The sequence below is a fragment of the Calonectris borealis genome, chromosome 1 (genome assembly GCF_964195595.1).
Source record: "Calonectris borealis chromosome 1, bCalBor7.hap1.2, whole genome shotgun sequence".
Taxonomy (NCBI): Eukaryota; Metazoa; Chordata; class Aves; order Procellariiformes; family Procellariidae; genus Calonectris; species Calonectris borealis.
In genome coordinates, this window is record NC_134312.1 from 189,254,989 (window position 1) to 189,280,303 (window position 25,315).

General features: G+C 42.3%; 1 protein-coding gene across 2 annotated transcripts in view; it reads left to right on the forward strand.

Annotated features, from left to right (window-relative positions):
• Positions 1-9,258: 9,258 nt before the first annotated feature.
• The window catches only part of ITM2B (integral membrane protein 2B), a 28,299-nt gene continuing 12,242 nt past the window's right edge, over positions 9,259-25,315 (forward strand). Inside the window, exon 1 of one of the 2 annotated variants that reach the window (XM_075139601.1) lies at positions 9,259-9,728. In XM_075139601.1, the coding sequence (XP_074995702.1) occupies positions 9,630-9,728 (99 nt within the window). In that variant the 5' untranslated portion in view covers positions 9,259-9,629. The remainder of the gene's footprint in view (positions 9,729-25,315) is intronic. The other variant, XM_075139602.1, reaches the window with a different exon arrangement.

A 25,315-nucleotide genomic window follows, 5' to 3' on the forward strand; every position in this document is an offset into this window, starting at 1 on the left:
ATGGATGGGCACTGTTATCGTGGAAGGTGTTAATGTGTGTCCTTAATGGATTTTTGGTTCAGTATACACTTAGAAAAGTGCCTAAGACTGTAGTTCTGATAAACATAGGGAAAAGGCTCTGTACCCTCTTCATGTTTTCTTCCTTCTTCATTATTAAATATTTACCAAAATCAAGAGAGTTCTGCCCACTCGTGCCAAGAATACTCCCCGAAACTCGAGAAATAAATGGAAACTGTGTTCAGAAGTTACTGCTTTAGAGAAGACAGAGGTATCAGGAGGCCAATTGTAGGGCTCTCAAACTCAGCCCATAACTTGTACAAAACAGAGGAGAAAACACAGAGTCTAGCAAATGTGATAATGTGATTTATTCAAAGATGTTTTCACACTGAAGAACATCTCTTCAGGCCTCCTAAACCAAAACAAGGCAATAGCCCCCTGGATATTGAGGAAATCGTGATATGCCAAAACATTTTTTTATAAAATACTTATCACTTTCTTCTTAATTTGGGTTTAAAACTAGCATGAAAATTTTCTTAATCTCCACACTCCCAGTCTCATTAAACTGTCTATTTATCTTGCCTTTTTTCCTCCGGTTTATTTATTTTTGGCTCCTTCTCCATGGTTCCTGGTTGTATTTATTTGTGTTTGTTCTTGTTTTCCAAATATGGGACCTGCTTCTATTGTCTTTACTCAGACGATTCTTTATTGAAAGCAAATGTCAGTCTTACTGGAGAAAAGGCAATGGAAATGATCCATGGTTTTCATATTAGGATCTTGCTTCTGTGGCAAACTGCATGATTGTAGAGATATTCACCAATATACAAGTAGCCTCCGATTTGATTGCAGATGACCAGTTAAATACTATGTTTCCATTTACAATCTATTAATTGTAAATTTATTGTTCATAAAGTTTTCTATTTTTAACCTATTTTTAAAATGGTTTCCACGCAGAAAGGGCAGTATTATTTAGGAATCTAATTCTTGTGCTATGAATTATTTAAGACTGAAGGAAAACTAACTGGTTTGCTGGCAAGGTACATATGTAAAAACATTGACCCATGCCTCTGACTGGCGATGGCTTCTTGTCAAATCATCTGAGTGATGCAATTTGTGCAAAAACCTTTGTATTCTTCTCTGTTGCTTCCAGAAATGGCCAGGTGTTTCTTGGTACATAAATTTTATTAATCTTGAAAGGAGATTGTAAGGTCCTTTTTTAGCAGAGTGAAGATGGATGATTTATCTCTAAGGCAGTCAAGACTCATAATTGCACATCTTCAGTCAATGGGAATATTGCTCTTGACTTCAGTAACTACAGAATGATGTCACAGGTAGGAAGACAGATTTTTTTTTTTGTCTAACCCTCCCCAGAGGAGATAGTTGAGAATTTTTCTTAGATTGAGACTACGGTTTTCTCTCTGAGTCTTGGCATTTCCTTACAAATTACCATTACCTTTCTTTTTCCTGCATCATTTATCTCCCTAGTGCAGAGTCTGAGCCATCCTGAACAAGTAGATAGTCACCTTGCCACACCACCCTGTGCTGGTGCAGTCAATGCTGTATTATGTTGGATACAGAGAAGTTCATAACAACAGACCACAGGGATTTCCTGAGAAACTAGGAAATATTTCTTCCATTTCTTTCAGCTTCTTCAGTGTTTCATCCTCATAATCATATCACTACCCCACTAACCAGCCTTGAAAATATAAAGGAAACTCGATTTGTTAGCTCTATAGCTTTAAATAATCCCGAAGAGAAAAATGTTGGGGACAGATTGCATGTTACTGATTTTTTTGTCTCTGTAATCGGTTAAAAGCTGAGGCTTTCTGGGGTGTAAACATCTTTCCACAAATCCATTCAGGATTTGAGAAGGTGGTCTTTTAGTAAATTTTCCTGAAGGAAGTTTTAAAACAGGTTTAAATTATTGCCAGATAGATACCTACCTCTCTTTGGCCTAGGGACAATACTTAACAAGCAGTATGCTGCAGCCCACTCCAAATTCTGCTCTCATTATAACCCATGGTTTTAACTTTTTTCTCTCCTCTCCTCTCCTCTCCTCGCCTCGCCTCGCCTCACCTCGCCTCGCCTCGCCTCGCCTCGCCTCTCCTCTCCTCTCCTCTCCTCTCCTCTCCTCTCCTCTCCTCTCTTTTCCTTTCTTTTCTTTTCTTGAAATTGTGAGCAATACTGGAAAGTCTGGGCTGTATGATGCGAACAAGTCATAGGCTGGGGATGCATGTTTATTGCTCTGCTTTACTAGAATTACCATATCACGAAGAAAATCTCCCTCATGCCAGAACATTCCTGGGGAAATCTTGCCTTGTTCTTATTAAGCCAGGTGATCTTATTGAATGTACAGATGTTTTTAAAAATATACTAAATGGGATGGGCTACTTTACAAGTCTGCAAATTGAGTAGAAAGGTAACTAAATGTCCAAGCATCTTAAAAACAAATTTATCTTAAATGCAGATGTAGGAATACCTCTGACTACTGCCATGGGACAAGTGGTGGATCCCATCCTCTGTTAGCAGTATTCTCCTGCAGCCCCTCTTAATTTATGCTGCTGCTCCTTCTGTCTTTCCAGGACGCCCTGCCTGCCAGGAAAAGCAGGGAGAAGAAGAACTGATGAACACAGAGATTTCAGCATCTGGGCCACTTTACACCCCGCCCCCCCCAACATCTTCATTACCAGGCTGACAATGTCAGTTGTTCCGACATGAAGAGCGAGGTTTCGTATTACATCTAAAGCAAAGCGACTGTGGGCTGCTGCCTACAAGGAGCCCTTTCACTGCTCCTTCCCCTCCCTCCCCCACCAGCGAGCTCCGGCCGCTTCCCTGGAGGCAGCTCCAGGGATTGTGCAGCTGAACGGTGAGCGGCTCAGAGCTGAGCCTGTGCAAGCGCATCCACCAAGCCAAGTGAGTAATAAAAAAAGAAGAATTTTACTCTTGGATCCAGTTTATCTATGACCACACCAAGGCCTGACTCATAGGAAGCAATGGGGGTGCCACTGTAGCAGATACATGCAGTTGTCCAAAATTCGGTGTAACACGAAACTTCTGAAGGTATCAGGTGATGCTTTAAACAGGCACGTCTGAGTGCAGCCTCTGACTCCTGCTGTTTGGGAAGAAAGTTTGTCTTAGGTGTGGCAGAGCAGCTAGCAGAGAAATTAACCCTTCAACACAAGACATCGTTTGCTGTTCTCTGAGCAGCGTTGTGAGCCAACCACATTGAAATCTGTTCAAACAGGATAGAGCCTTCCATGCTTTCTATTGTGTAACTCATGCAGCTTTGCAGAAGTTTATCCTAAAAACCAATAGTTGCTAGGTAGAATTAATCTTACAGCATCAGGCTGGAAAGGTCAGTTCCTTACTTTTTTGCCAAATGCTGGTAAGCAAAGAAGAGATTTGAAAATCAACAAAGCCAACAAAAGCTTTAGGGAGGAAAAAAAACCAAAAGACCTTGACTAATAGAAATGTTGACAAATTTGGTAAATGAGAATTTTGTTCCAATCCCACACCGCTGACATTCCACCCCCCTGCTTGCTTCAAACCCCCAAACGAACAGCAAGGATGCTGTCTGAATGGTTTGTACCACAAGAGTGCCTAGGGGCACTGGGCTAGTTAGCTCCTTGCAGAAAGCACCGTGTGCATGCTCACACTTACACAGGGTCTATGAAAAGACAATTACAGGTCCAGAAGAGCCATGGGAACATAGCGTATACAGCAAATGGGGGGAAAAGTGGTGAAAACAAGGGTGCAGAGCAATGGTAAGATGATTTGGACTAATGAGGTGAACAGCCTATCACTTCACCTCAGCAGAGCTCTCATCGGTGCACAGGAGGCTGTATCCTGAGTCCCAGGACCCCAAAGGAACAGTAGTAGTAGGGTCTCACGGAGTGTGGGTCCATCCAGCAGATTCAGTGCTTCTGGCCTGGCTTCATCTTCTCCTCTGTATACACACTGTTTGCCCCAAGGAAGAGAGAAACTATAGAGTTAAGTGCAAATGTGCAAGATCTTAGTGATCTGGAGGGCAACTGTGCAAATCTGGGGTGACCCAGCTGCCACAAAAGTGATTCTTCTGTTGGGCTATGAACACAAATAACTTGAGCAATATTATGGTTTTTGATGGACAGGATAGTTCCTTCCATGTGTGGGTGACCCAGGGCCAAAGACAAGAAAGTTTGCACCAGTAATGATCTGTAGGACCAGCCATGAGATCTAATGACCAATATAGACAGGGACACACGCCAGCCAGGTCAAGTGAGGAAGTTTGCGTTTGATGCAGCAGAAAAGGAGATTCAAAAGGACAGGTACAAAAAACTCCTGAGGCCCAAACAGAAAATTGAGACTATGACACTCTATGCTAGGATATATTGTAATGGAGCAAGCTGAATTAGTCTTTAACCTCCTAAAGCAGGTGTCCTGGGGTAAATTAATCACCTGCACCCGACAGTTCTGGCAGTCTTGGGTGCTAATGGACAAAGCAAAAAGGAGTGATAATATCAGCTCAATAAAGCCTAAAAGACAAAAGATATTTGCAGCATGTATTTAATGTATAAAAAGGGGGAAAATGACATTTGTTGGGCCGGTAAGGAGAAGGTAGCAGCTGCTAGGATACTAGAGGACAAGGGCTTGCACACAATTTTTATTTATGTGAACGGAAATGAGAGAAGGAAAAGAGCTTAAGGGGAAAGAGAGTGAGCCTTCAAAGTTATTCTATGTCCTTAGCTTCCCAGAGAATTTTTTCTTTCTGTATCTGATTTAGATTATAAAATCCCTGGGGCAGCAATAGTCTTTGAGTCTTCTTCAGTATTGGCCAAATCATTGATACTTAATGAGCAAATAAAATGTTGATAAATTAATATAAAGGTTGCCTTCTTGCAGTCTGGCACTTAATAGATAACACCCAGTTAGAACTGAAGTAAAAACATTTGCATTGAACCTCAGCACAGATCAGCTTTAAGAGAAGAGCATGAGAGTCCTTCCACTGCCTTCAAACAAGGGAAGATCTAGCTCGTTGCAAACAATTCTTTGAAATTAAGGGCATGCAACTGGGTACTGTACACGGAGGTACGTTTCTGCATGTTGCATATGGTAATTTCCCACCAGACAAACTACAGACCCAGTCAGGCAAGCTGCTGTGTCTTGGTGGACCCTGGGGTTCCACGTGGGCGCAGAAGCTGGCCATGCAAAGCAGCTTGATGGATTATGGCATAATTCATTGCTGTGGTGCCACTTATGCACTCTAATGGGCTTTATTCACAGCAGGGATGACTGAGGTGCCGGGAGGCACAAGCCAAGTTGAAATAGATTCGTTAAGCTTATTTCATGCTTTGTTGTAGAGGCTACATTTTAGACAGATTGTGAAAATTATGGTTTATTAGATTTAGATTACAATACTGCCTAGAGACTAATAAAAATTGGGGATTCTGCTATAATGGTTGGGTCCCAAAATATGAGAGAACACCAACAGTCTGCAAACCCAACCATCTGCAAGCTAAAGAATAGCAAAGATTTATGTACCACTGGTTTGCCGACTTCAGCGGGCTCTGGGATATTAAGAAGAATATAAAGGCCGATACACAGACTCATATGCCTTCTGATATGTTTTCTTTCCTATCCTATCCTATTTACAATAGTAAGTGCTGTCTTTTCCCTTCTACTTTAACCATCAGGAATTTACATTGGTTTTTTTGTTTTGAGCTGTTACAGGATAGGTAGATTTGGAGGTGGCAGCAGATTTAACTCAGGACAAAACTAAAAAAATGCTGCCACTGCCATATTCCCCCATCTAACCAAAACAAACAATCTGGAAAAAAAATTCCCAGATCAACACATCAGGCAATGGCAAAAAAAATCCTTTTGCTGATGAAGTGGTATTCCCAGTACAGGGTTTTGTCACCGGAATTATACAAGTAAAACTGCTAGTCTTACCTGTGTACTAACATATCTAAGATTAAGCCTACTCTGAGTACAAGTCCTTGCAAATAAATTCAGGGATCGTGCAAAAGGGACAGTGTAACAGCAAGTTTTTTGCAGGCCATTTGGGTAAGAATCTGGCGGATGAGACTTCTCTCAGGTGGAGCTGAGGGGGCTGTGAGGAGAAGAAGGGGGGTGGAAGGCAGAACAGGGCAGAGAGGAAGAGCCGTGGTGTGAAAAGCCTTGAAAAAGTGTAAATGGATTTCATCTTCTGGCTAAGAAAGCAAGCTGAAGAAATGTCTGTCATAGAAACAACTTTTGCTTGTCTCCTCCCTCCCCCTGCCCCAAGAAATGAGAATGATATACATGGTTAGACAGGGATAGGTAGATAGATAGATATAGACATAAAACTGGGAAGAGTGGTTGAGGGAGGAGTAAGACACACCATATCAAAATGTCATGCAGTTAACGAGAAATGAGGAGTAGAAGAAACAGTGAAAAAATACCATGACACCATATGGAACTTTGCACATTCAGTTGCATTTAGAAGCTTTATAAAAGAAACCTTAAAAAACAACTACATTCTCCTCACCTCAAAATAGTGTCCTTTGTTGGAAGACAGTATTGTTATTTAAAACTCCCGCAGTTTTATGTGTTTGAATCCACAGATTGTCTAGTACAGGCATTAGGAACTTACGATCCTGGTGTAAGAGAGAGCACATAGGCTGGTTTTGAATTTTAGATGGTACGGCTTGGAGCATCGTGGCATTTTAAGAGAGGCATCGGAAAGAGAGAGCAACTCCCAGTCCTGATGGATGTAATAGCCATTTTCCACTGAGGGTAAACAAGGAATCAGTGAGATGCCCCCTTTTTAGTGTCAGCTGAAACAATGGAAAACCTCTGCCCAAGGACACAAACACACAGATCTAAACAGCATAGGTCATCTGTTCCTAGGGGGGGTCCCGAGATCCGATAAAGGACTGAAGGAACTGAAGCCTTGTACGTGAGAGAGAAGGGGCAGAAATGTGAGACAGAACAAGAAAGTCGTCCGGATATAAACTGAGATGCACCTACTTGCCTGAGAAAAACCGAGGCTATGGTTTTGAGAGATGTAATACTTGTATCTATGCAGAAGTGGGGAGGCCTTCCTCCACACCTCCGCCCCGCCCCCGTTCTTCGCCTCACAGGCCCACTGTTTATGCTGGTATTGGTCCTTGTATCTCTCTGAACTGACGTAACTCACGAACCCAGCAGAAAACTAACACAGAAAAAAATGGATAATTTTCTGCTGGATTTAGGAATTGAATTGGCTCACGCATGGGTCACATGTAGCACAGACACTGAGTGGGATTGCTGGTGGAAGGAGGGGAGTATGAAGGGTGAGATGAGGAGGAAGATGAAGGGCGAGAGGAGGAAGAAGATGAGGCAAGATTTCCTTTCGGAGGAACGGAGCCATCCGATCGGCTCAGCTGCCTGCGAAACCACAGCCTGAAAGCAAGCATGTAGAAGCAAAGCACAGTTTGGAAGTAAGCTGAGAGGTTCTGCTGGTGCTTTATTCTTACTCTGTTCCCTAATAGATAGAACCCCAAACATCCTAAATTCTCACTGATCAAAAGGTCAGAAGTGGCAACACTGTAAGGTGCTGCTCTAATCCAGCTGCGGTAAGTTGCCATGATTTGTAAACACGATTCAAGAAGCAGACAGAGCATATTTGATCTGGAAAGATAAGAGTGTATGCTGCCTGGGGAAAGAGTTAGATATACTTTGACATAGATAATAAAATGCCATGCCTTAGCCTTGACTGTCTTTTGCATACCCATCTTTCTGTGAGGAATATCTGAAGATGTCATTAAGGAGAACAAAGCAAAACAAAACTCAGAACTGCAGCTTTTGCATGCTAAATATTGTCCTGAATACACAATGCGCCTGCTCAGATTCCCACTGAAATGGGAGCAGAGGTGTGACCCGGTGCATTTCTCAATCTGGGAGTGGGACAATAAAAGTCCCACTTACAATAAAAAAATTAAAAATCAATAGTAGTAGCCTGGGAAACTGTAGCTTATGATAGCCTCATTAAAGTACTTTACAGCTTTCATGTAGAATGCTCAAAAATACTTTTTATGAAAGTTCCTACTAAAGCAAAACCTCCAGGATCATACCAAATATGGGCGGAAAGTGCCTAGAGAAATCTCTGTATTCTGTCTTCCTTGGCACCCATGGCTTTTTATACTTTATGAAATATCTGCAAATGATTCAGTTAACCTCTGTTGAAACTTAAGGTAGGTGGACTGAATTCTTGGAATACTGGCGCAATTTGCAGTCTTGGGTGCAAATTGTACCATCAGCTGTTTTATCTTGAGACCATGTAAAATTATCATGGTTTGCTTTGTGCATTTTATATCTTTATCAGGAAAAAAGATCCTTAATTTATCCATAGATCTTTAGGTGAAAATACTTTAGGATGATAGCATGAACCAGGTTAAGTTAGCTTTTCTGTCATCCATTTTGGGTCAACAATTTTAAAGGACACAGATGACCAGGCGCATAGCATAAGGACAATTCAGTCGTGGTGCCATCTAATGCCCTAGAAAGAAAGACCAGATTTTGCCGAAGTCAGCAGCTGCTGACTCAAGGACTGCATTTTGCTTGCCAGGTATCTTACTGAGAGTGACAGAAACATCACTCCGCCAAGCTCTTGCCAGGGAATCAACTCTACCCAGGCAAGTCACGAAAATGAAATCCTTCTTGGAGCAGACTATAACTGTATCTACAACACAACTGTGTGCATCGCTTAGTTTTACTGACGAGCACCCTACTCGGGATAGTGTGTTGGGTTCGCTTGACTTCTTACACCCACTGCATCGGGGAGGAAGGGAGAAGGTCACACCTCCACTTTCCCGGTACTCCTCATATCCTTCCCGAGGAGTTTAACAACTGGTGGACTTCACCTTCACGCTGCCTATATAGCATTTTTTTATTTTCTTCCCAACTGTAACACCCATAAATGTTCTTTTAATAAAAATCTATTTAAAATGGCAACCCGAGAAATGCAGACACTGCACCCGGTGAACCAAACCGCTTGTGCCACCCCTGGCCCCCCGGGGAAGCTGGCATCCCCATGCAAGGCCGCAACCCAGCAAGCTCAGCAGCGTGCCAGGGCCCGCCGGGCCGCCGCCGAGCCCGGGGCGAAGCGCGGTCCTTCCCCGAAGGCCTTGCGGAGGAGCTGGGCCCGGGGCTAAGGGGGACGGGCCCCCGCGGGGCTCCCCGCCGAGACCAGGGTGGGGGCACCAGGCCGCCGCAGGCGAAGCCGCCCGGGGGCACAGCCAAGCACCGGCAGAGAGGCGGCCCACGGGGGACGCAGCCCTCGGCCACCCAAAGAGGAGCTGCGGGGGGCACCGCGCCGGCCCCGCGGCCCCCTCACCGCACCACACCGCGCCGGGTCGGGCGGACGGAGGGCGAGACCCCGCCGCCCCCACCTCTCCCCTTCCCGCCCGCCCTCTCAGGCACCGCCTCCTCCTCTCCCCGCCCCGCCGCAGGCCGCGGCCCGCCTCTCCTCCTCCTCCGCCGCCGCCTGACAAGGGGACGGGGGCGGCAGTCGCGGCGAGGCGGCAGCGAGGGGCGGGGGGCGACAAGGCAGGAGGCAGCCCTCGAAGCTCCGCCAGCTCGGGCTCTTCTCGTCCTCCCTTCTCCTGCGTGCGGGGCGTCGAGGAGCGGCCATGGTGAAGGTGTCGTTCAACTCTGCGTTGGCGCAGAAGGAGGCGGCGAAGAAGGAGGAGGAGAACAGCCAGGTGCTGATCCTGCCGCCGGACGCCAAGGTGAGGGCGGCGGGGGACCGAGCCGCTGGAGCCGGCCCGGCTGCGCGGCGGCGGGCGCTCCGCTCCGCTCCGCTGGGCGGCGAGGTGCTGCCGAGGGGAGGGAGACGCGCTGGGGACGATTTTATTCTCTATATGCTCTTTCCACCCCGATAAACCGCGGGCGGGCCAGCAGGGAAAGCTGCGCAACGGTGTGCCCCGCCGCCCCTCTCAGCTCAGGCTTCTAAAATGGCTGACAGGAGAACGAGCTTTAAAGCTCCGCTTCTCCCTACTTTGGGGATTTTTGCGGTGGTTTGGTTTTTATTTTTTTTCTTCAGCCCGACAGCGCTTGGACCGCGTCCAACTCGGCTTTTAAGGCGCTTTCGTCTCCTTTGCGGCGTCCCGTCCGGACCCGCGAGTCGCGGCGAGCTGAGGGGCCGGCCCGGCAAAGGGCTGCCCTCGCCGGCCCACCGCGCTTAGGCGGGGGCGCGGGGACGGGCCGGCGGCGCCGAGCTGCTGCCCGCCCGGTCCCGCAGCCTGTCCCCAGCCGCCGCCAGGGGCGGGGAGGTCGGGGCGTCCCTTCGCTGTCTTTGGATCGGTCGCGGAAGTTGGTTTGCCTGGAGAAGGCGGATCGCGTCTGGTCTTCACACCGCGTTTAATCCCCTCCGGCCGCACGGCTAAGGTGCTGGCGAGCTCGCCAACCTAAAAGGCTTCAGGGCAGGGAGCGCTTGGCGAGGGTGAAGTTGGAGGTTTGGCCGTGCTTGTGCCGCAGCGTGTTTGCAGAGCCTGGTGACCGTGTGGTACAGCGAACTTCGCCTTGAAACTTGGGCTGGTTTAAATAAAGGAACAAAGAGCTGCCTCCCCCCGCCCCAAAACAGCACCCAAACTCCAGTCGCTGTCGCTTTCCCTCCGCGTCTCCAAACAGCAACAAAGAACAAAACAGCAACGGCCTTTAAAGTTTTTGAAGTGCAAAACTGCCCAGAATAGAAAGGTTTTTGGTTGCAATTTCTGTGCTCCCGTAATCAAAACCAGTTTTTAATTAGGAGTAGCGTAATTTGCTCAAAGCTTTTTGAAAAGAGAATGAAAACTTAAAACATGGCCTTTCTGCCATGCCTTGCTGTTTTCATTTGCTTTCACAATCTTTTGTGCATCAGGCCTCTGAATTACCAGATTGGATCTGCGAAAAAGATAGTGTTTATTAATTTCCTAAATCTTTGTGATGAAATTCTGCCTGGGAGGACAGTATCTGTTGAATTTTTAGCATGTAGTTGTGCCCCGGTGTAGGTTTTGCTGTGATTTTGATGGGGCCAGGTTCTTCACCAGCAGAATCCGCTGTCATTTCAAAGCCAAGGGGGACCACAAGATGTTTTCTAGTGACATCTTCCTGGTACAGCAAGTGGTGAAATTTCACACTTCTACTGAACTTTATATATATATAAAGTTATATATATATAACTTTATATATATACTGCATTTATAAAACTCGGACCAAAGTATTTAAGTCCTTAGAACAGTGTGCCACAACAAATGAGACAGTACTCAAATTGCCTGCAATTACAGGAAATCCGTTAGGTGATCTGTGTGCCTAATAGTTCCTAGCAGGAGTGCCATTCTCTAGAAGGTAGTGGATTCCCCGAGCCCAGCTTGAGCTGTGGAGTTCCTTCCTGACCCCAGGTTTGGTGATCGGTTTGACATGGAGCACGTAAACAAGACACAAACTACAAGTTCCAGAAAACGGGTTTTTCATACTGCCTTGGAATCCAGATCTGCCCTGGATGATGTTTGTTTCCAGATAGCCTACCAATTTGGTCTTGTCATTCCTACTGCTAAACAAACAAAATACATCTGGCTAATTGTACACTGGGGAGCAAATCCTTCAGACCCTGTCCAGATACTGACGGAAGCGTGTTATTTGGCTATGATTTCCTTAACGCAGAGCTGTAAATTCTTGCAGCTGAGGATGGGGTACAGGATCTGCCTTAACTTTGTTCAGGTCTTAGTACTGCTTTCCTTGCCTAGAAATGAGACTTGCAAACATTTATTAGCCAGGTCAAAAGGTGGTCTGGTTTCACACTAGCTACTTATAAGTTCTTGCACTGTTATCAGGGGATGAACATGCCTGAATAAGGCTTAAAACAGTCCTGAAATAGTATGCTAGGAGTGGATGCTCTGCACAGATGAAAATTCCAAAAGTAAATGAGCGCTCTTAAGGGACATCGAGCCTTTGACATTCTCCTTGACACATTTCCATCTTTTCTCAGCAGAACTGCAGACCTACACCTACCAGTGTGCAAAATTCTCTTGAATAAGCTTTTTTTGAGCTTGCGTGTTTTAGAGCATAAATAAAAGCAGATCCGAGTACAGTAGTGTCATCTGTAGTTTTCGTAGAAAAGGCTATGCAATCCATGCAGGATTAACAATATTGAAACAAATTATGTCATGTAGCTGTAGAGGTATCTGGATCTTTGAGTCTGGGAGTTTATTCTCAGATCTCGGACAAAAAAAGGAACTGAGGGCCATTGTAAAACTTGATACCTTTTAAGCAAGTGCAAGATACGCTCTTTGAACTTTGCCTTCTCTAATACAAATGAATTAGAAATGAATCTCCACCCCCCCCCCCCCACCCCCCCCCCCCAGGAACTTCTACTGCCTATGCAGTTCTTTGGAGGGAAGGGGAAAAAGAAACCGTATCTGACAAATGTATTATTCATATCACTTCACCACTGGAAAACCCTTAGCTTCAAGTGAGGTTTGAAGGTGATATGAGAATGTGTATAAAGAGTGAATTCTGGTAGATTGAAAAAAGGTAGACTCCAAGCATATATGGGATATTTGTTTTCCTCTCTCCAGTATCTTTACAGGCGTTGTTTCTGTGGGACAATAAATAGATCTGGGTCACAAGTATGAACATGAAAAATATTACAAAATATTACAACATTTTATGAAGCTTTCTTTTATGAAGAAAGTCCTGGGAGGTGTTCTGGACTGAAGTAAAGGGAAAACCTTAAGAATGGAAGAGGATCAGCAGAATTGCGCATTCAGAATTTTATTATCAAGACCTTCAAAGATTTGAGCAACAGATGCTAGTAAACCAGTTGATATTAATGAATAAAGCCAAATACTGAAATATCCAGAAAATAAAGATTCGTCCAATGAGCTTTTGGGCTAATTCTTTGACAGTCTCGTTCTGCTGCTTTTTCCGGCTCAGCGTCATGAAGACTGCCACTCTGTCTGCCATTGCAGGATTACTCTCAAGTAGATAATCTTCCTCGGGCTTATTAAAGAGCGTTTGCGGCCAAAATATGCTGACAGCGTGGCATAGAAATACTCTGATCTCACCAAAATTTGGCCAGTAACTTCTGATGCAGACGTTAATAAGAAATTAATTGGGGAAGGGAGGAGAGGAAGGTGCAAGAAGAGTAGGGGATGTATCACGGGAACAACAGCTTAAAAAAAGCTTTTGCAGAAAGCAAAATGGTCTTATGCATTGGAGTGTGCTACTTAAAAAGGCGTTTAAAAATCAAGAGTGCTAATCCTGTCTCTGCATAGATCACCTGTCAGTATTATTGCATGTTGTGAAAGTGGTTCCATACTTACTGTAGGCAACCGTTACAACTCTGCTACTGCTGTTGGGATGATACTTCTACGCCATAATTCTTGGCCAAAATACAGAATACTCTTAGGGAAGGTTCTCAGGCCACATTTAATTTTCCACTTTGCTCATTGTCAGTACAATAGGGTATTTTATGACCCAGTTTCCCAACAAACAAACAATGTGTGGTATTTTAACATTTCTTCCTACAATAGATCTTTGGAGAGCCAAAGATGGTTCTGAGCATAGTTGAAGTCTTCAGACATTTTGCAGAGTCCGTTCAATACATTGAGTCCTCCCTAAAGCTCTTTGGGCCCTCAGTAACTCTCAGGCAGTTGCTCCCTTCCGCCGGGGTAGGTGGCAACCTTTTACTTTTCTTTTTTTTTCTTTTCTTTTTTTTTTTTTCCTTGGGGTACTCAACTAGGCACATCTTTACCAAATACAACTTTGTGCGCAGAAGTTGTGGATTCACACATATCTATCATAGTCGACCTTTGGATAGCTGTATCTGCAGAGAGTTCAATGTGAAAGTGTAAATGTTAAGAATTTTAAAAGCAGCAACTTTCTGCATTTATTCCTTATGAGAACGTTATTACTGTGCACTATAAAACTAATCTTTTTTTTTTCAGTTTAGCTTAATCTTTTCTAAAGCATACTAAAATAGGGACTTTTAACAAAGAGTAAGAATAAGACCTGGGAAGTACTGTTGAGCAACTAATGAGCACTGTTTTTCCATGTAGAAAAACCCTTAGATTTTGTGTAATTGGTGTTAGATGTTTCTGAAATAAAGGTGTTAGCTTTTACAGTTGCTATACTCTGTGTGTGTGTATATCTATAAAAATACTATATAACATTTATATACTATATATATGTTAGTATACACCCTAATAAATAGTCATTTGCGTATTGTTTTGCTGTCAGGAAAACAGGTTTTCCTACTTTATGGGACATGTCTATAGATGGATGTTTTTGGGGTTGTTTAGTTTGTTTTTGGTTTCTTTTTTCTTGGAGGAGCTTCCTTATTCCCTTCATAGCCTTCCTCCAGCAAATTTTCTATAGGCCTTTCACCAGTTGGGGAAAGAGCAGTCTTTGTATTTTCCGTGGTGCAACTGGGTCATTAACCAACCAGCTCCTGCTGTCTGTCAGAGCATTCTGGATTAAGGCATGATTATTTGAAAGATGACCAGAAGTAAAAAAATCCTGGCAAACTGAATTCTCTTCCCCCTTCTGCTCCCTGACTTTGCTAAGATTTTAATGAAAGGCCACCAGACCTTGGATGAAAACACTTCAGTTTCAGGCACAAAGGGTATTCCAGGATTCTGTGACTTATTTGGCTTTATGGGTACCTGCAAGCATAAATTCAGGGAAATTGAGTTTATGTAAACAAAATTTGTGGCAGGGGTTGTTCATGAGGAAGTCTTCCTAAGAAAAGAAGCCTTGTGGCTGATGTCATCCCCTGCATCCTTTTACATGGTGAATCTGGGCTACTGATTAAGTAGTGCAGCTTCCTGAAAATGAGATCGCTTTGGTCTTGAGATGTTTGGCTCCTAAAGCTATTTCATAGTGGTTGCCAGCAATTGAGAGAACAGTACTAAAAAACCAAGATCTTTAAAAGTTTGTGGTGCTCCTCTGAAAAATCTCTCGCTGTTTTGAAGTGAGTTTAGGACTTTGGAATTAGAGGTTAGAAAGTTCTAAAAGTGATCTGGAAGAGCTTGTGTCATCCCCATCCCCCCAGCGATGGAAATGAACTTGTGGGACAGGGGTTCTGTCAGTGGTCCGTATCTCGCTTCCTTTTCTGTTTCTTATCGCTTCCCATTCTGAATAACAAAGCTTTGGTTTGGAAATACAGCCATTTCCCAGAAGAATGATATTTAATGTCATGGATGTATTCTACCAGACCTTTGTGATAACTGCTTCGTCAGCTGTTTGTATCATTTACAGTTTTGGCTGTCTGAGCAAGAGCTGATGTCCATACGTATCATTACAGCTTATATGAATTCAGTGCAGGGATGAGCATAGGGACAATGCAAGTACTTTACACAGTTCTAAATACTTTCTCTCTTCAGCTTAAGAGACTTATATTTGACTGAGGCCCGCTTGCCCTAAAAATGTATTTAGAGAACTTTTTTTTTTTTTTTTGCTTAACATTGTCATGTGGGAAAATCTGTAATTAGATGAAGCTTTACACAGTATAATATCTAGAAAAACTATCCTGTGCTGTAATGTATTGTTATAGTTAGTGCTATAAATACTTATCTTACCTGTCTTTCTCTGATGCAATACGCTGTTCTTTCTGATAAGCTTCAAGAAACTAGTTTGGATATTAACATTGCATAGTGGTATGAAAAATACCACTTAAACAGAGGATGTTGGAACCAAAAGTTCTGTTCAGTGGGAAAAGCTAAAGTTAAATTAGTTCATTTCTGAAGATGTGTGGGTCAAGATGAAATGCTGAACTTTCCTGTAAAAACAAACATTTGAAAGAAAATGTTCTTGGAATCAATATTTTCAAGGGAAATGGTTTAGACTTCTTCCATTATAATGAATATTTAATCCAACATATGAATGTCTATTTCAAGAAAAGTTTAATTTCAAAATACCATGTGTATATACATTTTTTTTTCCGTTACGTATTTTAATGAAATGTTTACAGTTGCAAATGTAATTTAACAGTTGTGTTTTTATAGACTCAAATAAATCAATTTTCTTTGTTATTTGTGTGGTGTTTTCCATTTTTTTTCTTATCAGCAATTTAGTAAATTTTGATGTAATGGTTATTTGAGGGGAGGTTAAAAAAATGGTAAGCATACTTGCCTCCAGTAATGTTTTCAGTTAACTCTTCTGCAGTTGCGATTTTGGAATATTTGTCAGCATTATACATATTTTCTATCCAGTAGCCCCTAACTACAGGCACCAAATAGCTTACATAAAAAGAAAACAGTTCTCTCTGTGACTCTTAGGAAATCTCTTCGAAAGCAAATACTGCATTTTTAAGTCCTAGTCATTTTAAATGTTCTTTATTCTGTACTTCCAAAAACATTTATAACGTATTTCAAACATAAGAACTACAGCTGGGATAAGTAATGGTGTGTTCTGTTAGCTATTGCATAGATTCCTGTATTTTTTTTTTGTTTTTCTCCCCCCCCATTTATGCTATGATTGACAAAGGTTAGCATTATCTGTTTTTAGTCTCCTGATCCATATGAATAATAAAACATTCATTTTCTTACTGTTTATGTACTGCATTTTATCCTCAGTGGAAATTACTTTGAATCTACAGATGAAAAGCATGCTAATTTATAAAACTCGGATATCTGCCCTAATTTTGCAGATGTGGTAAACCAAAGGAATGAGATAATTAATAAGATTGAGCTCTGCAATGAAGTCAGAAATGGTTTTGCAGCAGCTCTCACGTGGCCTAGGGTTTGGACCACAATGGACATATACAGAGACTTCAGCTCCTGTCTGAGTGATCCATGTGTCATCTACAAGCAAGGGTCCTTTGTGCAACAGCTGTACAAAATTTACTGTGGAAAAAAAAGGCAAAGTAATATTTGCCCAACAGTTGTTATAGAGGTCATGGAAAAAATAAGTTGATACCTTGTTTGCCCTTTTCATATAGCGTCAGAGTGTGTGTATGTGTGTGTATACAAATATTTTTATAAAGTTTATATATTATTAAGTATGTAATATATTTTTTGTGTGTGTGTATATACACACACACATATATATAAAAATAAAACCCACAGGCATTTTAAGAGTAGAGTTCCTTGAATGCAAATCCTTGGGTAATTTGGTTGTTTTCCTCCTAGGGTTCAGCAAACTCCTGCTTTTGATGGCAGGTTTCTGCTGTTTTGAAAGTAGAATGAGACTGTGGAATGACTGTGGAAAAAGAGTACGCTGTGGAGATCATATTGGCAGGGGGCAGTGATCTCTGGGGTGGATCCTATATGATTGCTAAATCACAAAGCTCTATTTATTTATTTATTCTGAAAGATACAGTCTGCATAGAAAACCCTGCATTTACACATTTGAAAATGCAGTACCCTTTGCAGGATGGGAGGTTGAACATGACCTTTCGAGGCCGCTGCACAGTGCAGTGAGGTGTCTTGCCTAAGGTTTGCAGTTTTGGGAAGTTCTCTCGCTGCCTGGTGAGGTGTTTGAACACTGGCCAGCGTCTGTGTTTCTGCAAGGTGTGATGCAGCCAGGTGCCGGGTACCGGAGTGTGTGCTCCGCTTCAGCCTTTGAATAGTCTAATTGCAGTGAAGCCCTTCAGATTGTTACAATAGTTTCTTGTAGAAGGAGGTGTAATCAAATGTAAGCCTTTCAAGGTCAGCTCTTCCGTGGTGATACTCGTAAGTGCTACAGTTAGATGCTATTCTGTATTTGCATGTAGAAGGGCTTCCACTCAGAGAACTCTGCTTACTGTACAGGTACTACGCATCTTAATTCACTAATACATGTATTAGCAAGGTATGTTTTTTTGAGGACAGGGCTGCCATTCAGAGGGACCCCCAACAGGCTACAGTAATGGGCTGAACAAAACCTCATGAGTTTCAGAAATAACAAATGCAAAGTCCTGTACCTGGAACAGACTCACCCCTCCATCAGGACAGGCTGGGGACCACCTGGCTGGGAAGCCACTCTGCTTGAGAAGGACCTGGGGCTCCTGGTGGACAGTCAGCTGGGCAGTCAGAAGACTGAGAGTTTTCTGATCCAAAAAAAGACATAGGCAGACTGGTGTGAGTCCAGCAGGGGCCACCATGATGGTTGGGGCTGGAGCACATGCCCTGTGAAGAGCGGCTAAGGGAGTGGGGCTTGTTCGGCCTGGAGATGAGATGGCTGCGGGGGGACTTCACAGCAGCCTCCCAGCACCTGGAGAGGTGACTGAAAAGACAGTGGCCATAAATTGGAAAAGGAGAGCTTCCGACTGGGTATAAGCAAAATATTTTTCTATCTGAGGAGAACTGAATGCTGAGCAAGTTGCCCAGAGAAGCTTTGAAGTGTCAGCCCTTGGAAGTTTTCAAAATCTGACTGGACAAGAGCCCTGAGCAACCCGGTCAGGCTTCAGAGTCCACCTTCCTTTTGAGCCAGAGGTTGGACTAGAGACCTCCAGAGTGGTTTCTGTGATGCTAGATTCTACTTTTGAGAGAAACTAACACACGGTGTTTGTAACTTGCTTGAGATGACATACCATCTGTGGCTGAACTGGGAATAGAGTTATTAAATTCTGAGGCTCAGTGGTGCATATGTGCATGCTAATGAGATCTCTTGGGTGAAAGAGCCATCCCTGCTTGGGAAAATAGCCTTGAGAGAAATCTAGGTTAAATCCACATAATGTTCCATCATACCGATGTCTGAGATTCAGGCAGTCGTAGGAAAAAAGCAGAGAAATTTCAGGTGTAAGAAGTGAGCAGGATAAGGAAGAGACAGGAACTGGAACAATCAAGGTCAAAAAGGTAATTTATTATTGATCCATTTTAAGTGGATCTCAGTTCCTGTTTCAAACCTTGATCTAATTCAGGATAAAGTCAAGAGAAATACTGCATTTAAAGTTATAGATTTATTTAGTGTAGTTTTTATAAGTATGGTAAACGCAAGCCACTTCTAAGTCAAAGAATGCAGGTAGGGAAAAGGGTTTATTTTGGCAATGTGTAAAAATGAAGTATTTTTCAAAATTGGACAGTTTAATAAAATGCCATGTTTGACATGCTGTAACCATAAAGCGTGTAGTGATTTGTTTTCTGAAAGCAAGATGTATTCTGAAAAATGTCCCATATAACCTCTTAGGTTTGGGTTTCTTGTTTTAAATAAGTAAACATCCTCCAGGTACCTCTTGCCAGATATCTGTGCAAGCTTTCATCTCCGTGTTTTGGTGTATGACTTGCAAACTGTTGCACCAGAACACCTCTCTCTTCTTAAAATACTTGAGAAAAATAGGTGTGGAATGCAGAACAAATTTCCAAAGTTCTAATTTATGAAAATGTATAGGTAAATTCATCAACATTTATATATAATATTAAAAAAACCTGGCTTCCACCACCGCTTCACTAGCCAAGCTTTGAAGACTTTTTGTATTCAGTACAGTACAGTGGCAATTGCGGATCTCTGTGGCTGTCAGCGGCACCAGAACTTTTGAATTCAGCATTCAGATATTTAAAGACAACACATTTTCCAAGTGTTGTAGGTTTTGTTGAAGTTTCATGTTGGGGCAAGGGTGTGGGGGAGAAGGCAGAAGAATCATAAAGCCCCAAAGCAAAGGAAATAAAGGATGTGTGGAGCTTTATTACTCGTCTAGCACAGACCCAGCACTCCTGGATTTTTTTTGTTAAAGATGATTCATTAATCCTCTCTCTGCATAGTGTTAGTGTGAATTAAAAACAGTAGATGTGTGTCACAGAATCACAGAATGGTTGAGGTTGGAAGCGACCTTTGGAGGTCATCTGGTCCAACTGCCCTGCTCAAGCAGGGCCACCGAGAGCTGGTTGCCCAGGCCCATGTCCAGATGGCTTTTGATTATCTCCAAGGATGGAGACTCCACAACCTCCCTGGCCAACTTGTGCCAGTGCTCAGTCACCCTCACAGTAGAAAAGTATTTCGTGACGTTCAGAAGGAATATAAGATGGTATTAGGATCCTGTTGTGCTAATTGCTGTACAGAAAGAGAAAGGAGGGCAGTTCTTGGCCCTGAGTGCCTACAGTGAAAGTGCAGGACAAGAGGCACAGGAGTGTTGGTTGGTGGGGCAGGCTAAAGATACAGCACTTCTGTGGCCATAGCCCAGCTCCTCCTCCCGAGAGCGTGGCACACTGACATGGTGAAGGGTTTCTCCTGTAGCAGTAATGAGGGGAGGAAATGGAAGTAAGGTGTGCCCAGTGCTCTGCATGGGGCAGAGACCGGAGAAGTCCGCTTTGGGATGGGGAAAGATACAGGGGGCATAGACACAGGATAAGAAGGAAATTATAGGAAGACTTGAAACCATTGGGTTTGGTGTTGAGAGAAGGGAGTTGGGGGATCTTGGAACTGGACAGAGAAAAGAGGAACAATTTGGGGAACACAGTTGGAAGAAAACAGAGTAAAATACAGTATGTGGTTAGTTGTACAATTGCTGTAGACAGCCTGGGATGAGGATATAGCCAAAAGCTGTGCATGTGAATCCCCTGAAGAAAGTCCTTGCCTGGTCTACAAAGAACTTTCAGCCCATTTAAATAAGTGTTTGGGTTTGTTTTTTTTTTTCTTTTTTCCACTTGCTAGTCCATGTAAGACCAAAGCTAACAACAAAAATAACCACTCTTAACAATACTGCTCCCAAATTCAATCAAAGCAGCAGACTAAATAGTTACAGGCTTCTTCCTTCTTTACTCATCCTCTTTAATTGTTGGCAACCATCAGGTTTTGTAATCTCTTATCTTAGAAGTTGAAGGCAGTGTTTAGGTAGATTGGGATTACTCACATCAGTTAAGAGTTGCAGGATTACTCTTCCAAGACATGCTTCTTTTATTGTCCCTCTATCACGTAGCTGTGGGTGAACTGCTGATTCACATCCTTTACATTCACTTCACGGTTATAATTTTCCTTGACTTCCTGCAGAGAAATTGAACTCTTCATGTTCCACCATGTTTATGTCTAGTTTTATTTCTTGCCTGTTTTCTGATTTGTTTGTGTTCTCCCTTCACCTCCATCTTTCCCAATACATGCAGCTACCTTCCTATCCACCAGCACTAATTCCCTTTTTAAGATAATCTTGAGCTGGCTGCTTATATTAATGTCTTTATTTCATGATGGTTATGACATTTGAACCATGAAATGAGTCATTTGACAGACACCTCGTTTTTTAATAAAACACCCCCATTATTTGGTGAAAGGTAGTGTTCAACTAATATCAAAATGACCTTCAACTTTGACCTTTGGAAAGCTGTTGGAATGTGTTTTCTTCTCACTGCTGGATTTCCTCGTGCTCTACAACAGATTTTGTATTTACAGTATTATTTTATAGAACATATACAGATATTAGAAATACAAGAAGAGGGTAATAGTACCAGCTGCCTAATACGTAATTCTAATTAATTAATCTCCTTGGTTATCCAGGCTACGTGACTACAGCAAGCAACACCAGAACTAAGGTCTGGTTTTTATGCTGTTCTTTAGGCAGAGAGCCTTTGGCCAGATGGACAAGTCTCTGTCCATCTTGACAGAAGAGGAACTGGCAGTGCTGCCACAGAAGGGTTGCAGTGTTCAGATATCAACTGCACATAAACAACCATAGCTTGTTTTCAGGCTTCATCATCTGGGTAGAAAGAATACGTCACTCCTTGTGATAAGCGAGAGATCTCTGAAACATCTATTGTATGTAGAGTGTGTTTTCCAACTAGCAAGTTAAAAGATCATTGTACTTAAAATTTAAATTTAATTTTATTAGGAAGCATAAAATTCCTGCTTGAGAGGGAGATCAGTATGATGGCCTTCAGATTCGCAGCATCTGCCAAGTAAGGAGTCTTGCAAAAGCCTGCCTTAATTTCCCATCTGCAACGAGTAATAAATAGAATACCACGCTTGGAGCAGTCTTCAGGCAGGAATACCATGGTAGGAATGCAGAGCTCTTTCTAAATTAAGTTCATTTTAAATTGACTGTCTTTTGGGAGGATTTTCTACAGATGTCAGATTTACAAGTCAGAGCAGGCAAGCCTGACCAACAGAATTCAGTTTATACAGCCGTTGGTCAGTATTTTGTTTCAAGACTTTTTAGCCTTCCTCATTAAAAAACGCTTTTAGGGAGTCATCATTAACTTCTCTTCTCCCCATTCCACTAATTAAAGCTGCAGTTGGTCAATATTTGCCTTTAGGAAGCTCAGTCTGCCCCACTGCGTTCTGTACATCTTGTGAGCTAACTGGCATGCAAAGGGCCTCGGAAGAAAACTGTTCTGAACAGCTTCCAGCCAGTTGTACCCACACTAATTGTAAGCTTTTATGTGTGTGTTTGTGTGTATGCGTGTGTATATATATATATTAGATGTTATTCTCAGATGCATAATTATGGTTTGTGTATTATGGTGCAGACATTTTTAGTAATATTTGTAATACTCAGTAATATTCTGCATCTGGTTTCTCTGTGGATCAAAGACTGCGTGTTGGTTCTGAAAGACATTTCCCCCCTCCCAAAGTTATTTTTATGACTATCCTATCTATTTTTGAATTGGGGCCATTATCTTTTGCGTAGGTGCACAATGGTCATACAATGTTCTGGACTCCCCACAGCGTATCCATCGTCTCTGGTTTAGGTGGATTCTTAGCTAATTGATTCATATGAATTTTTTTTTTAATCATATAATTGATGTGTCCTTAATTTCTGCAAAGGAACAAGGTCTGATAATCTTCTCATCCATTTTAATATGAACTAGACATATGCCTCGTAAGTTTTTAGACTGCTTCACTTTTATAATGTTAAAGCAATTATATTCTACTATGTACAAAAAGCCACAAGGGGAAAATCTAAGTAATTATCAAGTCTAATTATACACATTTGTGGCTCAGTGTTGAAGTTTCTTAGAAGAATTTTGTGATGTTATCCCAAACATGAATTTGGTCCTTCTGAAATTCAGCATTTATTTAAAGAAAAAAAAGTAGCATTAAAATTGAACTGAAAAGAACAAGAGAATATGTGGCCAATAGCCATTGGTAACTGCTGATGTTTGCAGGTTTAGGGGTTATTAACTTTTTTTTTTTAATCCACTCCAGAACAGTTAATGCTAATTGTTGTAAATATGTTCTTGTGAAGATCTCTCTGTAATTGAGAGGTGCTTTGGTAAATAGTTTGTGGTATCATTTGTCCATCTCCAAAGTGTTTCATGGTTCCAGTAACAAGACAGAGTGCCGCTTTACATTAGCTGCTGCGGTCGCTGATGAAGGAATCTGTACTCAAAACTGCAGTCATCTTGCAGCTTCTTTGTGAGAAGACGACCGGTTTAAGAGAATCTTGCCAACATCTTTAAATCTCAAATCAGAGAGAATTTAATACTTCTCATTTTCTATCTACAGGAAAATTGTTCCTGCAGAGGTTGAAGGTATTCAGGTTGGGAAGTTCTGAGCCGTTTGATTTTAACACTGTAGAATTTAGTGTACAAGTGGTAGAAAGATGCTTCTGTTTGCTGTCTTGTCCATGGGAAATAGGCTAATAAATGTTTTCCAATTAGAACAATCAGCTCGTCAAGGGAAACAAGCCAGTATTGGGCTTGCATCCAGTTCCTCCTAAGGCATTTTGCATCAGAGAAGATTAGTTCTGTGGCATCATCTTAAGGTTGAGGATTCACCAGGGAATTAGAAGTACATGGGGCAGGGATGAAGGGGGGAAAGAAAAGGACCGGAACAGCAGTGATTAATTATTGCTGCTCACAAAAGTAGAGAGGCGTATTTTTAGAGGTCAATCTTCACCTCAAGTACACGATGCTTTCTTTTGTCAGATACCTCTGGCAGTGGAAAGCTGACGTAGAGAAAAATTAGTCAGTGAGGCTGCAATCTCTTGTTGTGCTCCAGCTTCAGAAGCCGGCGCTGCTATCTGGGAACGAAGTGTGGTGTAACTATGCGGGGAGAGGCGCTAATTCAGCACTGTCCTCTTAGTGGGGATCCGCTTTCGCTTAATATTTTTTCTTTCAGAACATGAGTCACCTGGCAGGAGGGTGAGCATCCGTCGCACTTTCTTCTCTTGCAGTGCGGAGGGTCAGATTTATATAGTGAGGGATGAATTATTCTTTGGGGTCAATTCAGCCTGAACTAAGCTGTCATGGCAACAATACAAAAGCTTAGCCAGCTTAGCCATGGGACAGCTACTAATATAAGTATAATTTAGCTTCAGTAGGTTATTTATAATATCTTAATTTAAGGTGGTTTTAAACTGCTTGACGGTGTACTTAGTTTTCAGATTCAGAAGAGGAAATCAGTTCTGTGTTCTCCTTCAACCGCATAAGATGTTTTCAGCGTTGCCTCATGCTCGTGGTTCCTCTGTACTGAGGTGCAATACTTTCATGCGCTGTCCAAGCAAGAGGCTAAACTGGGCTTGAACTCTTGCTCTCAATTTGGTGTGCTGTTTTCAGTAGGCTATGGACAAATCGATGCAATAGGCAACTACAAATACAAAATGTGTTACTGTGCCACCATTAGGGATGCCTTCAGAAATAATCATGATAAAATTTAGCTGCTGGTAGAGGATTAAAGAGTTGTATTAAACATATTGTTTACAGCTGTCATCTCGTATATCACAGCAAAATTATTTAGGGTGGAATACTGATAAATTTGTCCTTCAGGTTCCTCCTAGCATGGTACAAGTGTAAAAGTTACTTTTCTTTTTCTGATTATTTTTGTGGCCCGTGCAAAATTAATTTGACATTAATCCCCATTTCCAGGTAGGTGTTCACGCTGCATATGCCTTCTGCACCATTTCCCAGATGCATATTTTGTAAGTCTTTCTGATGTAAAAATGGAAGAGGCAGTTATTCCACTAATGGATAATTCTGCTTGGATTTTAAAAAAAGGGAGGAAATAAAAGCAGCGCTGGGAAGGAATAAAGATACTCTTTATATTCTTCTCTAGGGAATATTTTGGCATTGGATAGTTTGCTATCTGTTTTTCTGACATTAACTTACAACAGTTTAAATGACAGCTATTTTAAAAAGTTTGAACTGGGTGTCCTTTATGCATTGAAATATCTAGGGAAATAGTTACCTAATGATACGGGGCAACATAAAAATAAAAATCCTTGTTTTACCTGGCTTAGATTTATAATTGAGATGATTTATAGAAGAATCCACAGTGAATCTTAACCTGACCTGAAAGTTAATTAGATTACCATGGGTATTATATTCTATTCTCAGTCTTTGCAAAGAGCCAGGTAAAAACCACGCAGCTAGTAATCCTGTAATTCTTTACACTGAATTCCTTAAATAATTAGTAATGTAAAAACTTCTAAAAGTTGTTAGTTGTCTTTTCATTCTGCTTTTTCAGTCCACGGCAACTGTTTTCTAGCCACTCT